This window comes from Tasmannia lanceolata, unplaced genomic scaffold (assembly GCF_043159265.1).
Source record: "Tasmannia lanceolata isolate RefF3 unplaced genomic scaffold, GAP_Taslan_0.1 ptg000023l, whole genome shotgun sequence".
NCBI lineage: Eukaryota > Viridiplantae > Streptophyta > Magnoliopsida > Canellales > Winteraceae > Tasmannia > Tasmannia lanceolata.
In genome coordinates this window covers 10,223,560-10,240,318 of record NW_027518700.1, presented here as the reverse complement: position 1 = coordinate 10,240,318, position 16,759 = coordinate 10,223,560, and the positions used below count along the sequence as shown (strand labels likewise).

At 39.3% G+C, this 16,759-nt stretch overlaps 1 protein-coding gene and 2 pseudogenes across 1 annotated transcript; all 3 read right to left on the bottom strand.

Moving 5' to 3' along the window:
* Window positions 1–515: 515 nt before the first annotated feature.
* On the bottom strand, window positions 516–757 carry LOC143856867 (18S ribosomal RNA; annotated as a pseudogene).
* Window positions 758–6,156: 5,399 nt separating this feature from the next.
* LOC143855754 (conserved oligomeric Golgi complex subunit 4 pseudogene) lies at window positions 6,157–6,756 on the bottom strand (annotated as a pseudogene).
* Window positions 6,757–14,357: 7,601 nt separating this feature from the next.
* Window positions 14,358–16,482, bottom strand: LOC143856384 (AAA-ATPase At3g28540-like). Its single transcript, XM_077366588.1, has 2 exons — window positions 15,566–16,482; window positions 14,358–15,313 (listed from the first exon to the last, which is right to left on the bottom strand). The coding sequence occupies exons 1-2, from the start codon at window positions 16,370–16,372 to the stop codon at window positions 14,660–14,662; spliced, it is 1,461 nt and encodes a 486-aa protein (XP_077222703.1). The 5' UTR covers window positions 16,373–16,482; the 3' UTR covers window positions 14,358–14,659.
* Between the last annotated feature and the right edge of the window lie 277 nt (window positions 16,483–16,759).

Here is a 16,759-nt window from a genome sequence, read left to right as displayed (position 1 = left end):
GTGCCACGTGATGTAGGGTAGATATCCCAGGAGTGTGTTACTCTTGTGTGCGGGAGTAGAATTATGCCACCAAATGGTATAACTAATGAGGTACAAAGCTCAAAATTGTTGTCCTCCGGTATTCGAAAGAACAACTGCTTTTTGGACTTAACAATGTACTGGAGCCTTAGTAAATGCAACATTCAACATAAAGTGTTCTTTGAACCAAATATACGTTGGATTTGTGATATGAAATCACTTGGATTAACTTCCTTAAGAAGGGGCATTCTTGGAATATGTTTTTATAAGTTAACTAAAGAGGGCGGCTTTTATCTTTAGTTGGTGTGACTTGTTTTCTTAAGTGAGGTTAAGAGCTTTTCTCTACAAGAAAAGGGGTTTTCTCTGTCCAAAGTGTTAGAGTAGGTGCAGTATATTTCGCATATTAATCAATACCGATGCTTATTCCCCAGATACCGTCATTGCTTCTTCTCCGGGAAAAGAACTTCACGACCCGTGGGCCTTCTACCTCCACGCGGCATTGCTCCGTCAGGCTTTCGCCCATTGCGGAAAATTCCCCACTGCTGCCTCCCGTAGGAGTCTGGGCCGTGTCTCAGTCCCAGTGTGGCTGATCATCCTCTCGGACCAGCTACTGATCATCGCCTTGGTAAGCTATTGCCTCACCAACTAGCTAATCAGACGCGAGCCCCTCCTCGGGCGGATTCCTCCTTTTGCTCCGGGAAAATCGTACGGATTTTATGAAACCATGTGCTATGGCTCGAATCCGTAGTCAATCCTATTTCCGATAGGAGCAGTTGACAATTGAATCCAATTTTTCCATTATTTTACTATCCGTAATAGTGTGAAAAGAAGTGGTACTGAAAGTTAAATATGTGTGATATGTTATTTGGTATTGACACGTATTTGTCCTTAGGAAGCGAAGTATGAAAATCATGCTCATGGATTCACAGATCCTAGGGAGCAGGGAGATATGGGATTCCGGTTCTTTGCAGACCTTAGTAGTTTCTAGTTCGGGTTGAGGTTGAACACCTTCTCCTATACATAACTAGCATCTATCTTCCCTACATGCAAGAGATGTGTAATGACTTATCTCAATCACTTGGGTAGTGGACCCTAAGCAAGATAGAATGGGTACGACAATGAGATTGTGTACTAAACATGATCACATTATAATAACTTGTGGACATGAGACAATTGAGCTATTCTACTAGACAGGACAATTTACATGTCCTTTGACCTGAGGGGTCATATTGGTCTGTTAGTGAGTCTCTCATTTTTTGTCTATCTAACCGTGGTTCTTATTGGAGTCACCAGAGGGTAGTACTAGAGTGTTGGACAAACCTTCGAGGTCAATAGTGATACCCGACATAGAATTCTCTAATAACATCTACGGTTATAGTCAGAGCAGTAGGCAAGAAAAACACCAGGCCAGGTGGATTTGATAAAATGTTTATAAATTTTTTTTCACAAAACAAGTTTTCATTTGAAATAGTTTTAGCAAATGCATTTGCAGGCCGACACTTCTTGACTGAAAAGGTATACCATGAGTGAGCCCGGGGGTAGTTAATGTCCACCCCCGTAGGACTCAACTCGGTAGATGTGAACTTGGGGGAAGGACTTGCACATTTGATGTGATTAAGGTTATGTTGATTTGACGGTTATCTTTGTTAGAGGTAATTAGGTCAAGCAAGAGGTTGCTTGAAGCATTACACACAAGGTATCTAGTTTGGAATACCAAGTTTGTTGCCTCTAGTTTGGAATACCAAGCAAGAGGTAAGTAGGGTTAATGACTGGTTAATTGACTTTAGCCCATGTAGGCCCACTTGTGGACCCCGATCCGAGGTAGAGGCGAGGGAACGGGTCCCTCACACGCTCTGGATCATCCACGTGTAAAGGAGAGCTCTGCCAAGGAACTCTCAAAACGGATGCCACCCTCATAGCATAGCACGAGTGGCGATATAAAAAGAAAGAGATATGTCTTGATCCGGAGCCAAGGCTCGAAACCGAGACATACCTAAAATAAACTCAGAGTCGCCATCCATGGATATGCCATGGAACCCTAAAATCAAATCCTCTGCGCAATGGATAACCAGAAATATATATGGGTTCGTGCCTGGTTACGAGTGGGGAAGGTCTGAGAGCACCCCCGATTCGTCCGAGTGCAAGCACTTGGTCTCTTATGCCATTTTCATTAACTCCAAAGAAGTTTGGGTAAAAATCATGTGAAATGGGAACAATCCTCAGGAGTCGTCTACCTAAGCATGCATTTCCTGAGAATACAAATAATAAACACACATAAAATAAAATGAAAGATGTGTCACCTAAGCATAGCTAGGTTATGAGTGACAAGCCTAATGGGTGTCTAAGTTCTGATGTGCAAACACATGCAAGCTATAGCTAAAGGTATAGGATCAGTACAAAAAATAAGAAAACATATCAAATCATACAATAACTACACAACAAATCCTAAGACTCTAAATTATTAGCCTGAGTCCTCGGATGGTCTGGTATTCATCCAAAGAAGCCTACGTATCCCCGCCTCCACGAGAATCAAGGTAACGTAGTTCTTCGCGCCTATTCTAAGCTATGATGCCTAAGACACCTAGCCCTTTATCCTAGACTCGATCTAAAAGACCGGACCAGTTATTAAAGTTTCTTGTACGATTATTTAAATTTCAGTGAATTGTGGATTTTAGGACACCCTATATGCCCTAACTAAATGCAGATTAGCCATAAGCTAATGCAGGTGATTCCTACAACCTATGTGTAACTATGCTGTATTTCCTAAGGAAAACCAAAGGTGGACTAGTATATCCTACTCTAGTCATCACTCGGCGACGTGGATCACTGACTGATCGGACGGAGGTGCTCCTATAACTCTAGGACAGACCCCTAACTCTAAAACAAGCACACAGCAAATAAAAAATTAAACAACCTATCAAAAGAAAATTCCTAACTCTAAAACTCTCTATCTAGGAGAAACTCTTAACTCTAGAGGAAGATCTTTTGAAAACAAGATTTTAAAGGTTTTTGAAGAAGGTTTAAAACATTATTTACAAAAAGTTTGGCTGGACTTGGGATATAAATCCCAAGCTGCACTACGTACCTCGGAAGAGAATCAAGCCAACTTAGTTCGAAACGAACTCTCTAACTACACTCAGAACATTTTAAAACAATTCAAATGTTTCGATATTTTTGAATTATAGGTTTATGATGTTTTCACCCTCTTGGTCAAAGACCGGAGGGAAAATACAAAAACAACACCCTATGGCCAAATCCTAGGGCTAAAAGGGGAAACTAGGCTCTAATAATACCATTATAAGGGCAAATGAGTCAAAGACTCTCTAATAATACCGCAAAGGACAAGTGAGTCAAAGACTCTCTGAAAGAAAAGGAATATGAGTCAAAGACTCTAACAATACCAACTAAAAGGATAAATGAGTCAAGGACTCTCTAAAAGAAATGGAAACACGAGTTAAAGACTCCAATAACACCAACTAAAGGATAAATGAGTCAAAGACTCTCTAAAAGAAAAAGAAACACGAGTCAAAGACTCCACTAACACCAACTAAAGAATAGACGAGTCAAAGACTCTCTAAAAGAGAAAGAAACATGAGTCAAAGACTCCACTAATACCAACTAAAGGATAGATGAGTCAAAGACTCTCTAAAGAAAAGGAAACACGAGTCAAAGACTCCACTAACACCAACTAAAGGATAAATGAGTCAGAGACTCCCTAAAAGAAAAGGAACAAGAATTTGCACATTTGGCAGAGGTAAAACACCCAGCCGGGCCGGACAGCTGCTTAGCCCTAGGGTGCAACAAATGTGCGCCCAGTACCCCATAAGGGTAGGAGTATGAAGCCAAGCCGAGTAGGGTATTCTCCCAAAAACCAAACGACGCACAAAGAGGAGAGCTAGCGAGAGAATGAGACCGGGCGGGTCTCCCAAACACACACAAAGATGGGCTCCAAGTAACCTTATCATTGCCCTTGCAAGGGGTAAGCAAGGCTAAGACAACTAATTGACCAAATTGGTCTCTAATTAACAGAGGAACAAATTAAGGTACCACCTCAGAGAGGATTCTACAAATGAGGCCAAGCAGGCCTTCTAAAGGCTAATTACTTACAAAGCCAAGAAAGATGACTCCCTAATAACATCAATAAAGATCAAATGAGTCAAAGACTCCCTCGATAACATCACCACACAAACGAATGATTCAATGGCTCTCTAAATGAGGTAAGGCATGCCTCCTATGGGTACATCATTTATCAAAATCAAAGCAACCTCCTTGAGGTTAAGCTAAAAATGAGGCTTGCCTCCAAAGGAGGATTTCCTAATGAGACAGAATATGCCTCCTAGTACAGGTTGTAGTATCTAAAGAAGTCTAGAAGACTGCGCTAGTCCACCAAGAGAGCAGAAAAGAGCTACTAGGCAATCTCAAATTTCCATTCAATTCTTATATAAACAAATCAAGTACTAAGCAAAGAAAGACTTATAACTAAAGAGTACACAACCTGTAATAATAGCAATCATAGCATGATAAACAATAATAATTAGCCCAGACCAGCCGCTAGGTAGCCTAATGAAGTAAAAACAATATCAAACACTTCAAAGCCAACCACAAACCCTAATATGGGGACTCCAATGAAATCAGATGATGCCAAAGTAATCATCTGATTTCCTACACGTATAATATTTCTACAAACCGCCTTGAAATCAAACACTACTCATGTCGATAACATCGAATAGAGTAGTCATCTGATTTCCTTCTTCAATTAAACAATTTATTTAAATAAAAAATAAGTATGATAAGCTTTCAAGATGGTCTCACCTGAACAGTCCATTCATCTTCAGAACCTAACTCAAAACTTAACATAAAAGAAGAATCTTAAATTTTTAACAAATTATACAAATGCATGCAATGATATTTCTGATTTTTATAAATTTTGGTGCATAACAGGGGGCATCAACTTGTGCAGATTCAAGTGCAAAAAAACGGTGAGCCACAAAACACAGAGACGGGCTCCAAGTAACCTTATCATTGCCCAGAGAAGGGTTATTTAAAAAAAATGGTTAAAAGAAATCCAAAAGGTTGGGTAGGCCTACTAAACAAAAGTGGGGAGCGCTACTTGGATTGAGCGAGTCACCTAAAGATGGGCTTGGGCTATCACCTTCATCGCCCTAAATCGCGCCATCAAATTACGACCCCAAACCCCCTACACTAAAATGCTCCCTTCTTATTCTGCTTTGCTCAGGAACCAAAGTAGAGCCAAACAGACCTCAAATTCATCCAAGGGGGTCCAAAATGAAATTAAGCATGCCCAAAATGTTATGGATGCCCATGGCATTGAATTAGCAATACAATGAACATCACTTGATGTACAGATTCGAAATCTCCAATGAAATGATTTGGTAATTCTCAATCACCTGGTACTCAATAAGAATCATTAGATTAAGACCTTAACAGGATGGATGGGAGAAGAGAGACTACAAAATTTAATCACATATCAGCTAATATGTAATTGGACGAAAATTATTCTCAACCATCCTATTGAACCAGTAAGTCTATCTTAAACAAAATGGAATCAATCCAACCATACTACTTTTGGGAGCTACAGCACCTCCCCTGCCCCAATCAATTTTAGGAAATATAGTGAAGTCAAATGAATTGGAAGTAAATCCTAACATCCTCAACCCACATACACATTGGCAATAAACTCACTTCTATTCAAACTACCAGGTAAGTCTTGAAATCACTAAGGGTCCATTGTATGTATTCGCAGGAAGCCAAATTGGCAAAGAGATGGGAGCTTGATTGTGAACAATTGCAAATATATACCTAAGGATCCCAAAATTGTAAACTTAATTCTATCAATGTTCATTAGGATGTTCCACCTCAAGGATCAAAATCAACACAAAATTAGGACTGAGGATAGAATCTCAGCTCTTTTTTTATTTCAACCATGAGGCATAACTATCAAGACATATTGCATTTAATTCAAGTATCAATATCAGATGCTCACCACAAGAACACAAGCACATTCCAACAACAAGTAATGAATCATATAAAAAACAAAACAACAGAAAAATGGATGAGTATAAGGAAGAATACCTTCTCCGAATTATGTTACGATCTCCCAATTACCTCTCACAATGACTAATTGCTGAGAATTTGATCCTCTGAAAAATCGAATGCAACGAAAATCACCTGACTCTGCTCTAGATTCTGTGATCCCTCTTCTTCAAGCCCTATCGGCGAGAAAAGCTTGACGAATCGAATAATCGTCGGATGATCGCGTTGATCAACGGCCGCCGATAATCTCCTCCGAACAATCGATTCAAGCAATTTCTTAGATTCAAGGATCTGATCCCTCTGATCTGAAGAATCCTTATACTTTGCATCGATCTGAAGGAAAGTTTGGATAAATCCAGCCGCGGATTCATAATCCTCAGAATCTAAAGCCCTCTTTGCTCCATCTATGCAATTTCCTCTTTCAACTATAGAGAGAGAGAGAGAGAGAGAGAGAGAGAGAGAATGAACATGAGATTGCGCGAGATCGAGCTCTCGAACCTTGCCAGAGACCTGATCTGCGAGATCACAAGTAGATCTGATGCTTGAAAGCATGGAATCAGAATCTGCTTTCACAATCCCGAGGATCTGAGCAGATTTCTGGAGGTTGAGGAGCTGTTTCTCCAGATCTGGTTTTTGAGAAAGGAGATTTTCGAGAGATCTAGCCCGCACTGGTAAGCTATGCATTTGTGAAGGAGGCGATTCATTGCCCCAACATCAGCGAGATTTTGTATTTGATCTAGGGTTTCAATAGATAGAGTTTTGGGATGGAGCTGAAGCCAATGGTGGTTGAAAGAAATTGGGGTTAAGGTGATGGTGGAGAAAATGGGCAAAGGAAACGACCGGAGGTGGCGATAGGAGAAGGGGAGACGGCGGTCGGCTCGGAGATCCAACGGGTTTGCCGGAGAAGAAGGCAAATCCTTCTCTTTCTCTCTCTGTTTCCCCAAATTCAGACGAAAATGAATCTTCTCCCCCCTTTTTTTTTCGTTATTTTTTTTATGTGTGAAGAGATCTGCGGATATCGGCACTCTGCAAATTGATGGGCGCACAAAATTTGATTGGCGCGCCCGTCAATTTGTCCTATTATCGCCCGGGTTGGCCCGCTGCAGGATAAATCACCCCCCTTTTGTATTCGTACTATGCACATTGCCCTGGCTCGTTCACTGAGCAAACGCGCTCGGATCTCGGCGAAATTTTACGGAGACCTTAAGCTACCCTATGGTTCAATTTGGGACACCCATTCACTCTTTGGACGAGGTTTTGCACAAACAACGCAAACTTGGGTCTGATCAAAATGGGGTGTCTACAGATGCCCCTCTTTGGCAGAGCGTGCTTGTCACGCGAATGGCAAAGCTGAACAGACAACACATTTTGATCGGCCCAAAAATAAAGCAAATTTTTGGGTTTTCAATTTTTAAACGATATTCACAAAGGATAAGACTCTACCAACAACAGGGAGATAGCCTCTCACCGACTCTTAACTCGGCAATTAAGACAACCCAAAGAGATAGTCTCTCCCTAATACTTATGACTCAACTATCTAAACTAGTTAACAAAGATGAACGAATGATTATAAAACACAAACACATATTTTTTTATCAAGCTAAGCCAAAGTAAACATAACAATTGCTCAAAGAGCACCAACCAAACAAACAAACAAATCATTCCAATCACTCAAAGAGTTTTCATTTTTTTTTTAATTTTATTTTTATTTTTATAAACCACGTTGCGATTTGTCTAAGACAAGTATAACTCCAAACACTCAAAGAGTTTTTCCTTTTTAGAAACCTGTAAAAATAGGCCAAAGACCAATGTATTGAAACTCGTCCAAAACAAGTTCAAAACCAAACACTCAAAGAGTTTTTTTTTTTATATCACGCGATCAGTCTAAGACTTGACCAATTTATTAGGGTATTCGAATATTTGAGCTAAACTCAAACATCTAATACCAAAGGCGAGACTAAGACTCAAGCCTAGCGATAGTTATACAGATCATTGCTGAAAATAAATCTGTTTAACTATCCGAGTAACTCTGACTCCTCTCTTTCAAGGTAGCGAATCACTCCGGATCATGCGGTTCTGCTAAACAGCTCCACATAAATCCAAATTCGTATGTCCTGCTAAACAGTCCCATACAAACCTCTTCGCAGATATACATGACTCCTAACACGTTAGGAAGCTGCACATTGCGGAACGATGATTAGGTAAGTCACTACTTGACATTACAATACTAATCATCAGGGTACTAAATACCCGGGAGAAGGAAGAAAAGACCAATCCGTGTAACACAGGATCGAAAATATTTTCCTCATTAAAATATTTCAAAAAGACCAAACAGTGTAACACAGGTTCGGTAATTTCCATCTCTATTAAAATCTTTCAAAAAGACCAAACCGTGTAACACGGGTTCGGTAATTTCCATCTCTATTAAAATCTTTCAAAAAGGACCAAACTGTGTAACACAGGTTCGGTAATTTCCAATTCTATTAAATTCTTTCAAAACGACCAAACCGTGTAACACAGGTTCGGTAATTTCCAATTCTATTAAATTCTTTCAAAACGACCAAACCGTGTAACGCAGGTTCGGTAATTTCAAACTCGTTTAAAATCTTTCAAAAAAAACCAAACCGCGTAACGCAAGTTCGGTAATTTCAAACTCTGTTAAAATCTTTCAAAAAAAGACCAAATCGCGTAACGCAAGTTCGGTAATTTCAAACTCTGTTAAAATCTTTTAAAAAAAGACCAAATCGCGTAACGCAAGTTCGGTAATTTCAAACTCTGTTAAAATCTTTCAAAAAAAGACCAAACCGCGTAATGCAAGTTCGATAATTTTAAACTCTATTAAAATCTTTCAAAAAAAGACCAAATCGCGTAACGCAAGTTCGGTAATTTCAAACTCTGTTAAAATCTTTCAAAAAGACCAAACCGTGTAACGCAAGTTCGGTAATTTCAAACTCTGTTAAAATCTTTCAAAAAAAGACCAAACCGCGTAACGCAAGTTCGGTAATTTCAAACTCTGTTAAAATCTTTCAAAAAAAGACCAAACCGCGTAACGCAAGTTCGGTAATTTCAAACTCTGTTAAAATCTTTCAAAAATACCAAACCGGGTAACGCAAGTTCGGTAATATTCATCTCTTAAAAACACTCAAAGAGTTTTTGTCATCGAATTAAAACTTTGTCAAAGCAAACAAAAACCAAATTCTCAAAGAGTACAAATCAGATAAGTACACACTAATCACTCAAAGAGCTTTTTTTTTAAAAAAAATTTTTTTTTGTCAAAACAAGTGCAAACCAAAGGTTTTTATTTTTTATTTTTTTTTATGATGGAAGAAAAGATCAAGCCGTGTAACACAGAATATAGTAATTTCTTCCTTTATTAAATACTTTCTAAAACCATGGAAGAAAAACCAAACCGTGGAACACAGAACCATCAATTTCTATCCTTATTAAAAACCTTCAAAAGGAATGAAGAATTTACCATCTATGATTGATTTCACTAATGGGCCAGTTATCTCTTACCGAGAATAACTAGGAGCGCATGATCTTTGCTGAAAGCAAAACTCAAGTAGGTTGATGAGATTTTTAGGTGCTGACTCTCTTTAACAGGTGAAAAGCATTCTGATGAGGTTTGAATGATGCAGGAGTAGATTATATACTCCGCTGAGAATTGAAGTTTCTGAAACTGACTCCAAAAGAAACAATTTGATCAAGGAATTCAACTCAAAGAGTATGTTCAAGTTTCTCACGTTTCTATTTGCTAAGAATAGATATCCCAGTTATCTTTGTGTAATATCTTTTATGATGCAAGTCATAAAAGATGCCCCTAGTATGATGTGCTTCCATAACAAGGTCTTAAGAAAACAGAACTAAGGTAAGTAGGAAAAATTTGAGTTTGCATGGGTTCTTTCTTTGGTATAGTGGTAAAACCATCTCCACAAAGGTTGAACGTAAGAATTCTTCATTTTGCTCAGTGCTAGAGGCTTTGATGTTTCAGGCAGGTCTGAATAACAAATCTCTTGCCCTTCTTTGGTTTCTTAAACCAGGATCTACTCTGGATTTTTCTTTACATTTCGGAAGGTGTACACCCATTCTCTCCAGTGCCAAACACTTTTGATTCTAAAAGAAAACAATGATAAACAAGGAATAGACTCCTGAGGACTCTTTCGAAGAAGACTGACAATATTCAAGGGACTTGACTAAATTTTGATTCACCCTTAGATAAAATGTGTTATTTTGTTATGGTAAGGCTAGCCACTCTTAGAGAACTCTAAAAAAACATGTCAAGAGGACCTAATTTCCTCCATCGGGATCTCCGTCATGGTTATACCCCCTTCGGATTGCTCAGTTTCAATGCCCCTAGTTTAAAAATGTGTCAAAGTAAGTCTCGCTGACACTATTCGGATTCCAGGATCCTGCCCTGCGTAGAGGTTGCTTCTCCGTCTCCTTGATTTATCTTTTCAGAAGAAGTCAAAATTAATGTCTTCCAAGTTTTCAGTCTAAAAGACCACTTATCTCAACCTTTGCTTTCCAAGCTTTCAGTCTAAAAGACTACTTATCTCAACTTTTGCTTTCCAAGCTTTCAGTCTAAAAGACTAGCTATTTCAACTTTTGCTTGTACTCAAACTTGGGAATTCTACGTAAATGAGGAACTCCTTCTGCTTCTATTCAACTCAACTTTTCATGGGAAGTATTTGCCTCTGACTAGATTGTCTCTTCAAGTTTTCAAACCAGCAGACCGCTACCCTTACTTTCTGATAAGTCAATCCCTTTGCTTGTTGACTTAGCAAGAAAAACGACTTTCACCTTTCTCCAGGCCGCCCTTTCGGGTTTTCAACCTAGCGGGTCTTCAGACTCTCATTCTTTTCTTTCTGTTATTTTTTTCATTCGCCTCGAACCTTTGCTTGTTTCACCAGAAGGACTTTTTAGGTGGGCTTAGGTTCAAAAGGGTTGAATACCTAAGATTCTAAGGATTTGGACCGAATCTAGTCTAGCCAGACTACCTACGTACCCAAAAAATGGAGGATCAGGTACGCGTAGTTCACTGTGGGATTTTTCAAAGAATGGTTTAGCATTTAGCTTCAAAATTTTTGAAAAGGGATTTTATCCCAAGGTTTGACCGAACTTGAATTAATCAAGTTGCCTACGTACCCCTGAAGAGGTGGGGATCAGGTCCGACGTAGTTCGGGTGCATAAATGCCCCGGGTTTATAATGTGTTTGAAAAAAAGTTGTTTAATTTTGCTTTTGGCCCAAAGGGTTTATAGAAGGATTTTTAAACGTTGGGATTTTGGCTATAAAAGCTCAAACGATTAAGGATGGCCTCCTGATGCATTTGATGTACAAGCTCTTTTGTTTAAGGTTCAAAGCCTTTGAATTTTTTTTTTGAGGAGTCTGGCGGTTTTCTGGCAAAACTTCAACCACTGTGCTCCACTCCCATCTCGAAGATCTTGAATTTATGCTCAAGATACCACAACTTTGTCTGAAAATCTTCTCTCAGTATTTCATCAGCTCCATAGGATGTCTGACGCTTATCTCTTTAAAATTTTACTCTTCAACTGGATGTCTAAAGCAGATGAAGTCTTGCTTTGATCAACGACAGGGCATTCCCCTGGTTTATCCTTATAGGATCAAGCAAGACTACCTCAAACCCCTCTAAACAGGTTTATCAATTCTTTGCGCTCCTTAGGAGATAAAGTTTTTCCAATCCATCTCTCCCGAGTTTCGGATTTCGATACCGCTATCAATAGCTTCGATTTCTTCTTTAACTGGCTATGCTCGACGCTCTTCCTCTCGTTTGACCTTTTTCAGATCTCGAGGAGAATTTCGTCTGCATTTTCATCCGAAAAGGGGGTCTTTAGTTGTTTAAACATTAGATCTTAAGTGTGAATCATAGAGTATCAAAGATACGAAATCAACAATTTTATTGAATTGAAGACTATAAGTACATTGATGATTTTTGATGCGCCTCGATGGGCTCTTCATCAGTCTTGATAGAAAACAGAACACTGACTCCATATAAGAAAGACTGACAGATATGTCACTTTCTTTTCTTTCTTTTTTTAACATTTACATAACTGAACTTTTTCAACTTAGAGAGAAGAAAGTTGATGTACGCTCAATGAAAGACAAATTTAAAGACACAGGACACTTCTTCAATGGTAGTGAACTGACACTGAAAGTTTATAGATGATACACCTTTCCTCATGATAATGATAACTATAAAGTTCAATCCCGGAGTAGGAATCCCAGAAAAGGCAACTCCACAAGGTCTAGGTTAAATGGGGTAACAAAAGGCTTATGTTGACAATGTGGGTAAAGCAATAGACTGCCTGGATCAAGTATGATTGGAAATGGTCAGTCTTTAGAAAGAATGGTCTTTCGCTAAACATAGACTCTTGACTTGGAAGCACACACACTAGATCAATAGTCATGGGATAAAGATTATGAACAAATAAAGAAAAGAGTAATCTTGAAACACACCAAAGGGTATTTTATTCTGAAAATCAAAGAAATACTGTCTATGAAGGTTAAAGAAAAATAGACAGTGATAATATGGCCTACATCAACAGGGTCTCAATGAATTCTCAATTCACACCTTTAAGTCTCATTTGAGTATAAATGCTCTTCTTTTGGGAATGAAAAAGTCAGGAACAATAAACATCCCTGATCTAAATAAATTTCGATCTCAGCAATGATCATGCACTCAAAGAATACAGGTAAGATCAAACTTTTGCATCAATGATTTCGATATGATCCAAAGGTACAAGATATATGATAGGTAAACATGGATCAATGAAAAATCAATAGCTCAGATAATAGATCATGGCCATAAGAATGACAAAAGTATGGTCAAGGACCAGATCTAAAATCTGAATGATGGATATCAACAACTGTACGATCAATATGATCATAAATGATAGACCATGGTCATAAGGACAGCAAATGAGCTATCGGCCAGATCTCAAGACAAAACAGGTAAGGATCTAATCCTACTGAGCAATGTATGCATGGGAATCAAGACAAGGTAGGCTGACTCCAAAGTATATCAATCATGCTTAACATGTTTTTGGATAAAATCCAGCAGCATAACGGCTATACGAGGAGGTCAAGGTCCAGACTAAGTAAACTGACTCTAAAGAGTAGCAGTCATGCTCAAAATGTATTGCGAAAAATTCGACAGCATAGCGGCTAAACAAGAAAGCCCATGGTAAGGTAAACTCATGGTTTTCCTAATTCTAAAAAATGGCGGTTATGCTAAAAAAATGCTCTGGATAAAATCCGGCAGCATAACGGCTATACAAGGGATCCCCATAACTCAACCAAAGGTATATGAATAAGGATTACCAGAGAAAGGTGATCAACTAAGGACTGACCAAATGTGAGAATATACAACAACGGGTCAAACCCTATAATCAACAGATCAAGGACTAAACCTGGCCAAGGTAATGGCGGTAAAAAAATCTACTGACGAAATCTACTATGGGAAATGATATCAACACACCAACTTTTTGTTATGGGCGCACTCAAGCTTGTCTGTTCTTTTTTAATCGGCTTGTGAGCGTTTTGTGGGGAAGTAATGACCCTCTGACGGCTCTTTAAATGGTGAGAGAGCACATATATCAAAACAAGATTGTGTTGAAATCATTTCCCTGTACTATTGTAGATCGAACATAGGCCGGTTTGGATAAATCAAATGTGGGGCCTACTACATAATAGTGAGCATGCGTGTTGTATTAACTTCTCCACGTAATGGGACACGCTAGGGACCATCGCAGAAGGCATTTTGTAGACGGGCTGCTGCCCGAGAGAGCAGCCACATAGGGTCAGATTTTGTCACATTAATTTAATTCATGTGAGGCATATTAACTTCTCTACAAATAAGCTGATGGGATATGCTACGGACCATCGCAGAAGGCATTATGTGGACGGGCTGTTGCACGCGAGAGCAGCCACATAGGCACATATTTTGTTTTATTCATTTAATTCATCTGAGGTGGCTGCTCTCTCATGCAACAGCCGGTCCGCAAAATGCCTTTTGCATTGGTCCCTAGCAAATCCCTTTTTTCAAAGCTCCTTGGAATCGGATTTAGGATTCTCATTCTCCCAATTGTGTCCATTTTGTCCGCTCGGGGAGAATGAAAAGCCTTGTGGACGAACCCAAACGAGTTGAAAAGAATTGACCATAGGTCTAAAAAGGGTCAAATTTAAGCCCTCCAATTGATCGAGAATTCGGCCATCAATCCTTTGGTCCCCAAAATAAGAAGGACTAATGGTGAAAAACAACAGAGCATAATGTAAGAATAATAATTCCATAGCTCTGAACAGATCAGAAAACAATAAAACAGTAGAGAATCGTCATAAAATTTGATCATGTGGTGCCTAAAACCCACCATTCAACATCACCTAAATAAACAAGCTTACATACACTAAGCAGCGAATTGAGCCTGGTTCGCTGAGGGGTGCACCCTTGAATTTGCCAGGCATATGTATTTAAGCCTTGGTCAAGCCCCAGAAAATTTTCTGCTGCAAAATACTAGAATGGTGTCTATGGTAATTGTAAATTGGAAGAAAACTTCAAGTTTTGATCAAATTTCAGCTATTTTCCGCTTCTTTTTTGGGCTCCTTCTCCAAGATCTCATCTTGATCCATTTTTTCTTTGTCTTCAATTTCCTCCTTGGGTTCTGCCTCAGAGGCCAATCGTTTCTTCAGCGCCTCCACCAAGTTTTTCATCCCAAGATCCGCATCGTCATTACAGCTCATAAAAACCTCGGCCACATCCGCCGGAGTAATCTTCACCAAAGGAAACAACCCCTCCACCTCCTCTTCAAGTTTGTGTTCTTCTATATAGAGATAGTTCCTCATTAGTATCTTAAACGCACTGAAGTCGCAGTAAGATAGATTGATGTGCTTGTCCATCCGTCCTGGTCTAAGCAATGCCGGGTCGAGCTTCTCTATATGATTGGTAGTGAAAATCATCACCCTCTCTCCCCCACAAGAAGACCACAACCCATCCACGAAATTAAGCACCCCAGAAAGACTAACAGTGCTAAATGTCGAAGCCCCACCATTGCTATCCTCCTTCTCCTTCTTCTCCTCGTTCTCTTCCCCTTCCCTTTCCGTCTTCTTCTTTGGCAGCCGCTTCTTTCTATCAGAAAGATCCAGCGTGCAGTCTACATCTTCTACCACAATCACCGACTTGCTCGAAGTCGCGATCAGAAGCTTTCTTAGCTGAGAATTGTTTGTTACCTGTTCAAGTATAAATAATTAACACCAACACCAACAGCTTAAGCTTATGAAGTAATTGGTTGTTTCGAAACCAAAAAAAAGAGTGGCTTCACAGAGTGTTGAAGTATAAATGATTAAAGGGTTTTGCAAAGGAGTGCCTAAGAGGCGTTGGAAACATAATTTTAACTTTTACAAATGTTTCAAAGACTTTCTTCTCAAAACAAGTGTAAAATTATGTTTCCAAAACTCCTCAACTTGGTTGTTTCACATTACCGCGGTTAATTCGAGATCGTAAATGTCGAATTCTAAGAAATTCGCAATGGCGGCGATCAAGCTCGTCTTTCCAGTACCAGGTGGACCATAAAGAAGATAACCCCTCTTCCAAGCCCTCCCAACTCTGCTATAAAACTCCTTCCGATTCACGAATTTCACCAAATCGGCTTTAAGCTCTTCTCTCTTGACAGGATCCATGGCCACAGTATCAAACGTCGACGGGTGTAAAAAGGGCACCGAAGACCAAAGCCGCCCATGATCTTCCGCGGAGCGGTTCGTGTAGAGCCTCCTCTCTCTGTTCTTGAACTTTATCTTGTCTGCTTCTTCTATAACATGAGAGATATAGAGTGAATTGACTCTGTCTTTGTATTTTTTGTGGAAGGTGAGTTCGAAATAACGGGATTCTTGAGATCTTACATAACCATAATTATTGGTTTTTTTCTCTATGGTTTGGAGAGACCACTTGACTTTGAAGCCATGAAAGGTGTCTTCTACCTTTTGGTTAGTGTCCATAGTGAAGGTGAGGTTTTTGGAGTTTTTGGGTTTGGAGAGTCTAAGTATTTTGGCAGAAGAGAAGCATTGAGAGCTTAAGTAAGTTTGGACAGAATCAAAGAGCTCATTGTTGTAAGAAGAATCGAATTCTTCTATGATTATGGAGATATTGGATTGAACTGAGGCAAAGAGTTTTGTAAAGAATCGTTTTAGGACATGGGATACTTCTGGGGGGAGAAAGTCTCGAATTGCAGTTCTAAGGAACATGATTGTTGCTAGTAGAGAGCCTATGGATTTCCAGTCTAAGAACTCCATATTTTTTTCTTTGCTCTTTCTTTGGTAGTGAGGGAAAGGGATGAGAGAAGAGGGGTTTTATTGTGAGATGAAGGATTGGGGGATTTGTTGGGACTTGGGAGTCAGTAGTTAAATGACGAATATGGTACCAAATTGAAGTTTCATTTGTTTATGGGTGTTTTTGCCGCAAATGACTTTGGATTATTTGCAAAAGTAGCCTCCTAGTATGATAATTTTTAAACCCAGTCATCACATTTGAGTAGATTTTGCAAATCCAGTCATGCCATAAATTTTTGACAAAAATATCCATTGTTGATTTTTTTTTTTACTGGTAAAAGGACCAAAATGTCCTTAGTGAACCTCAGTGATATGTTTTGATAGGATGGGTCCCACCGACACAACTCGAAC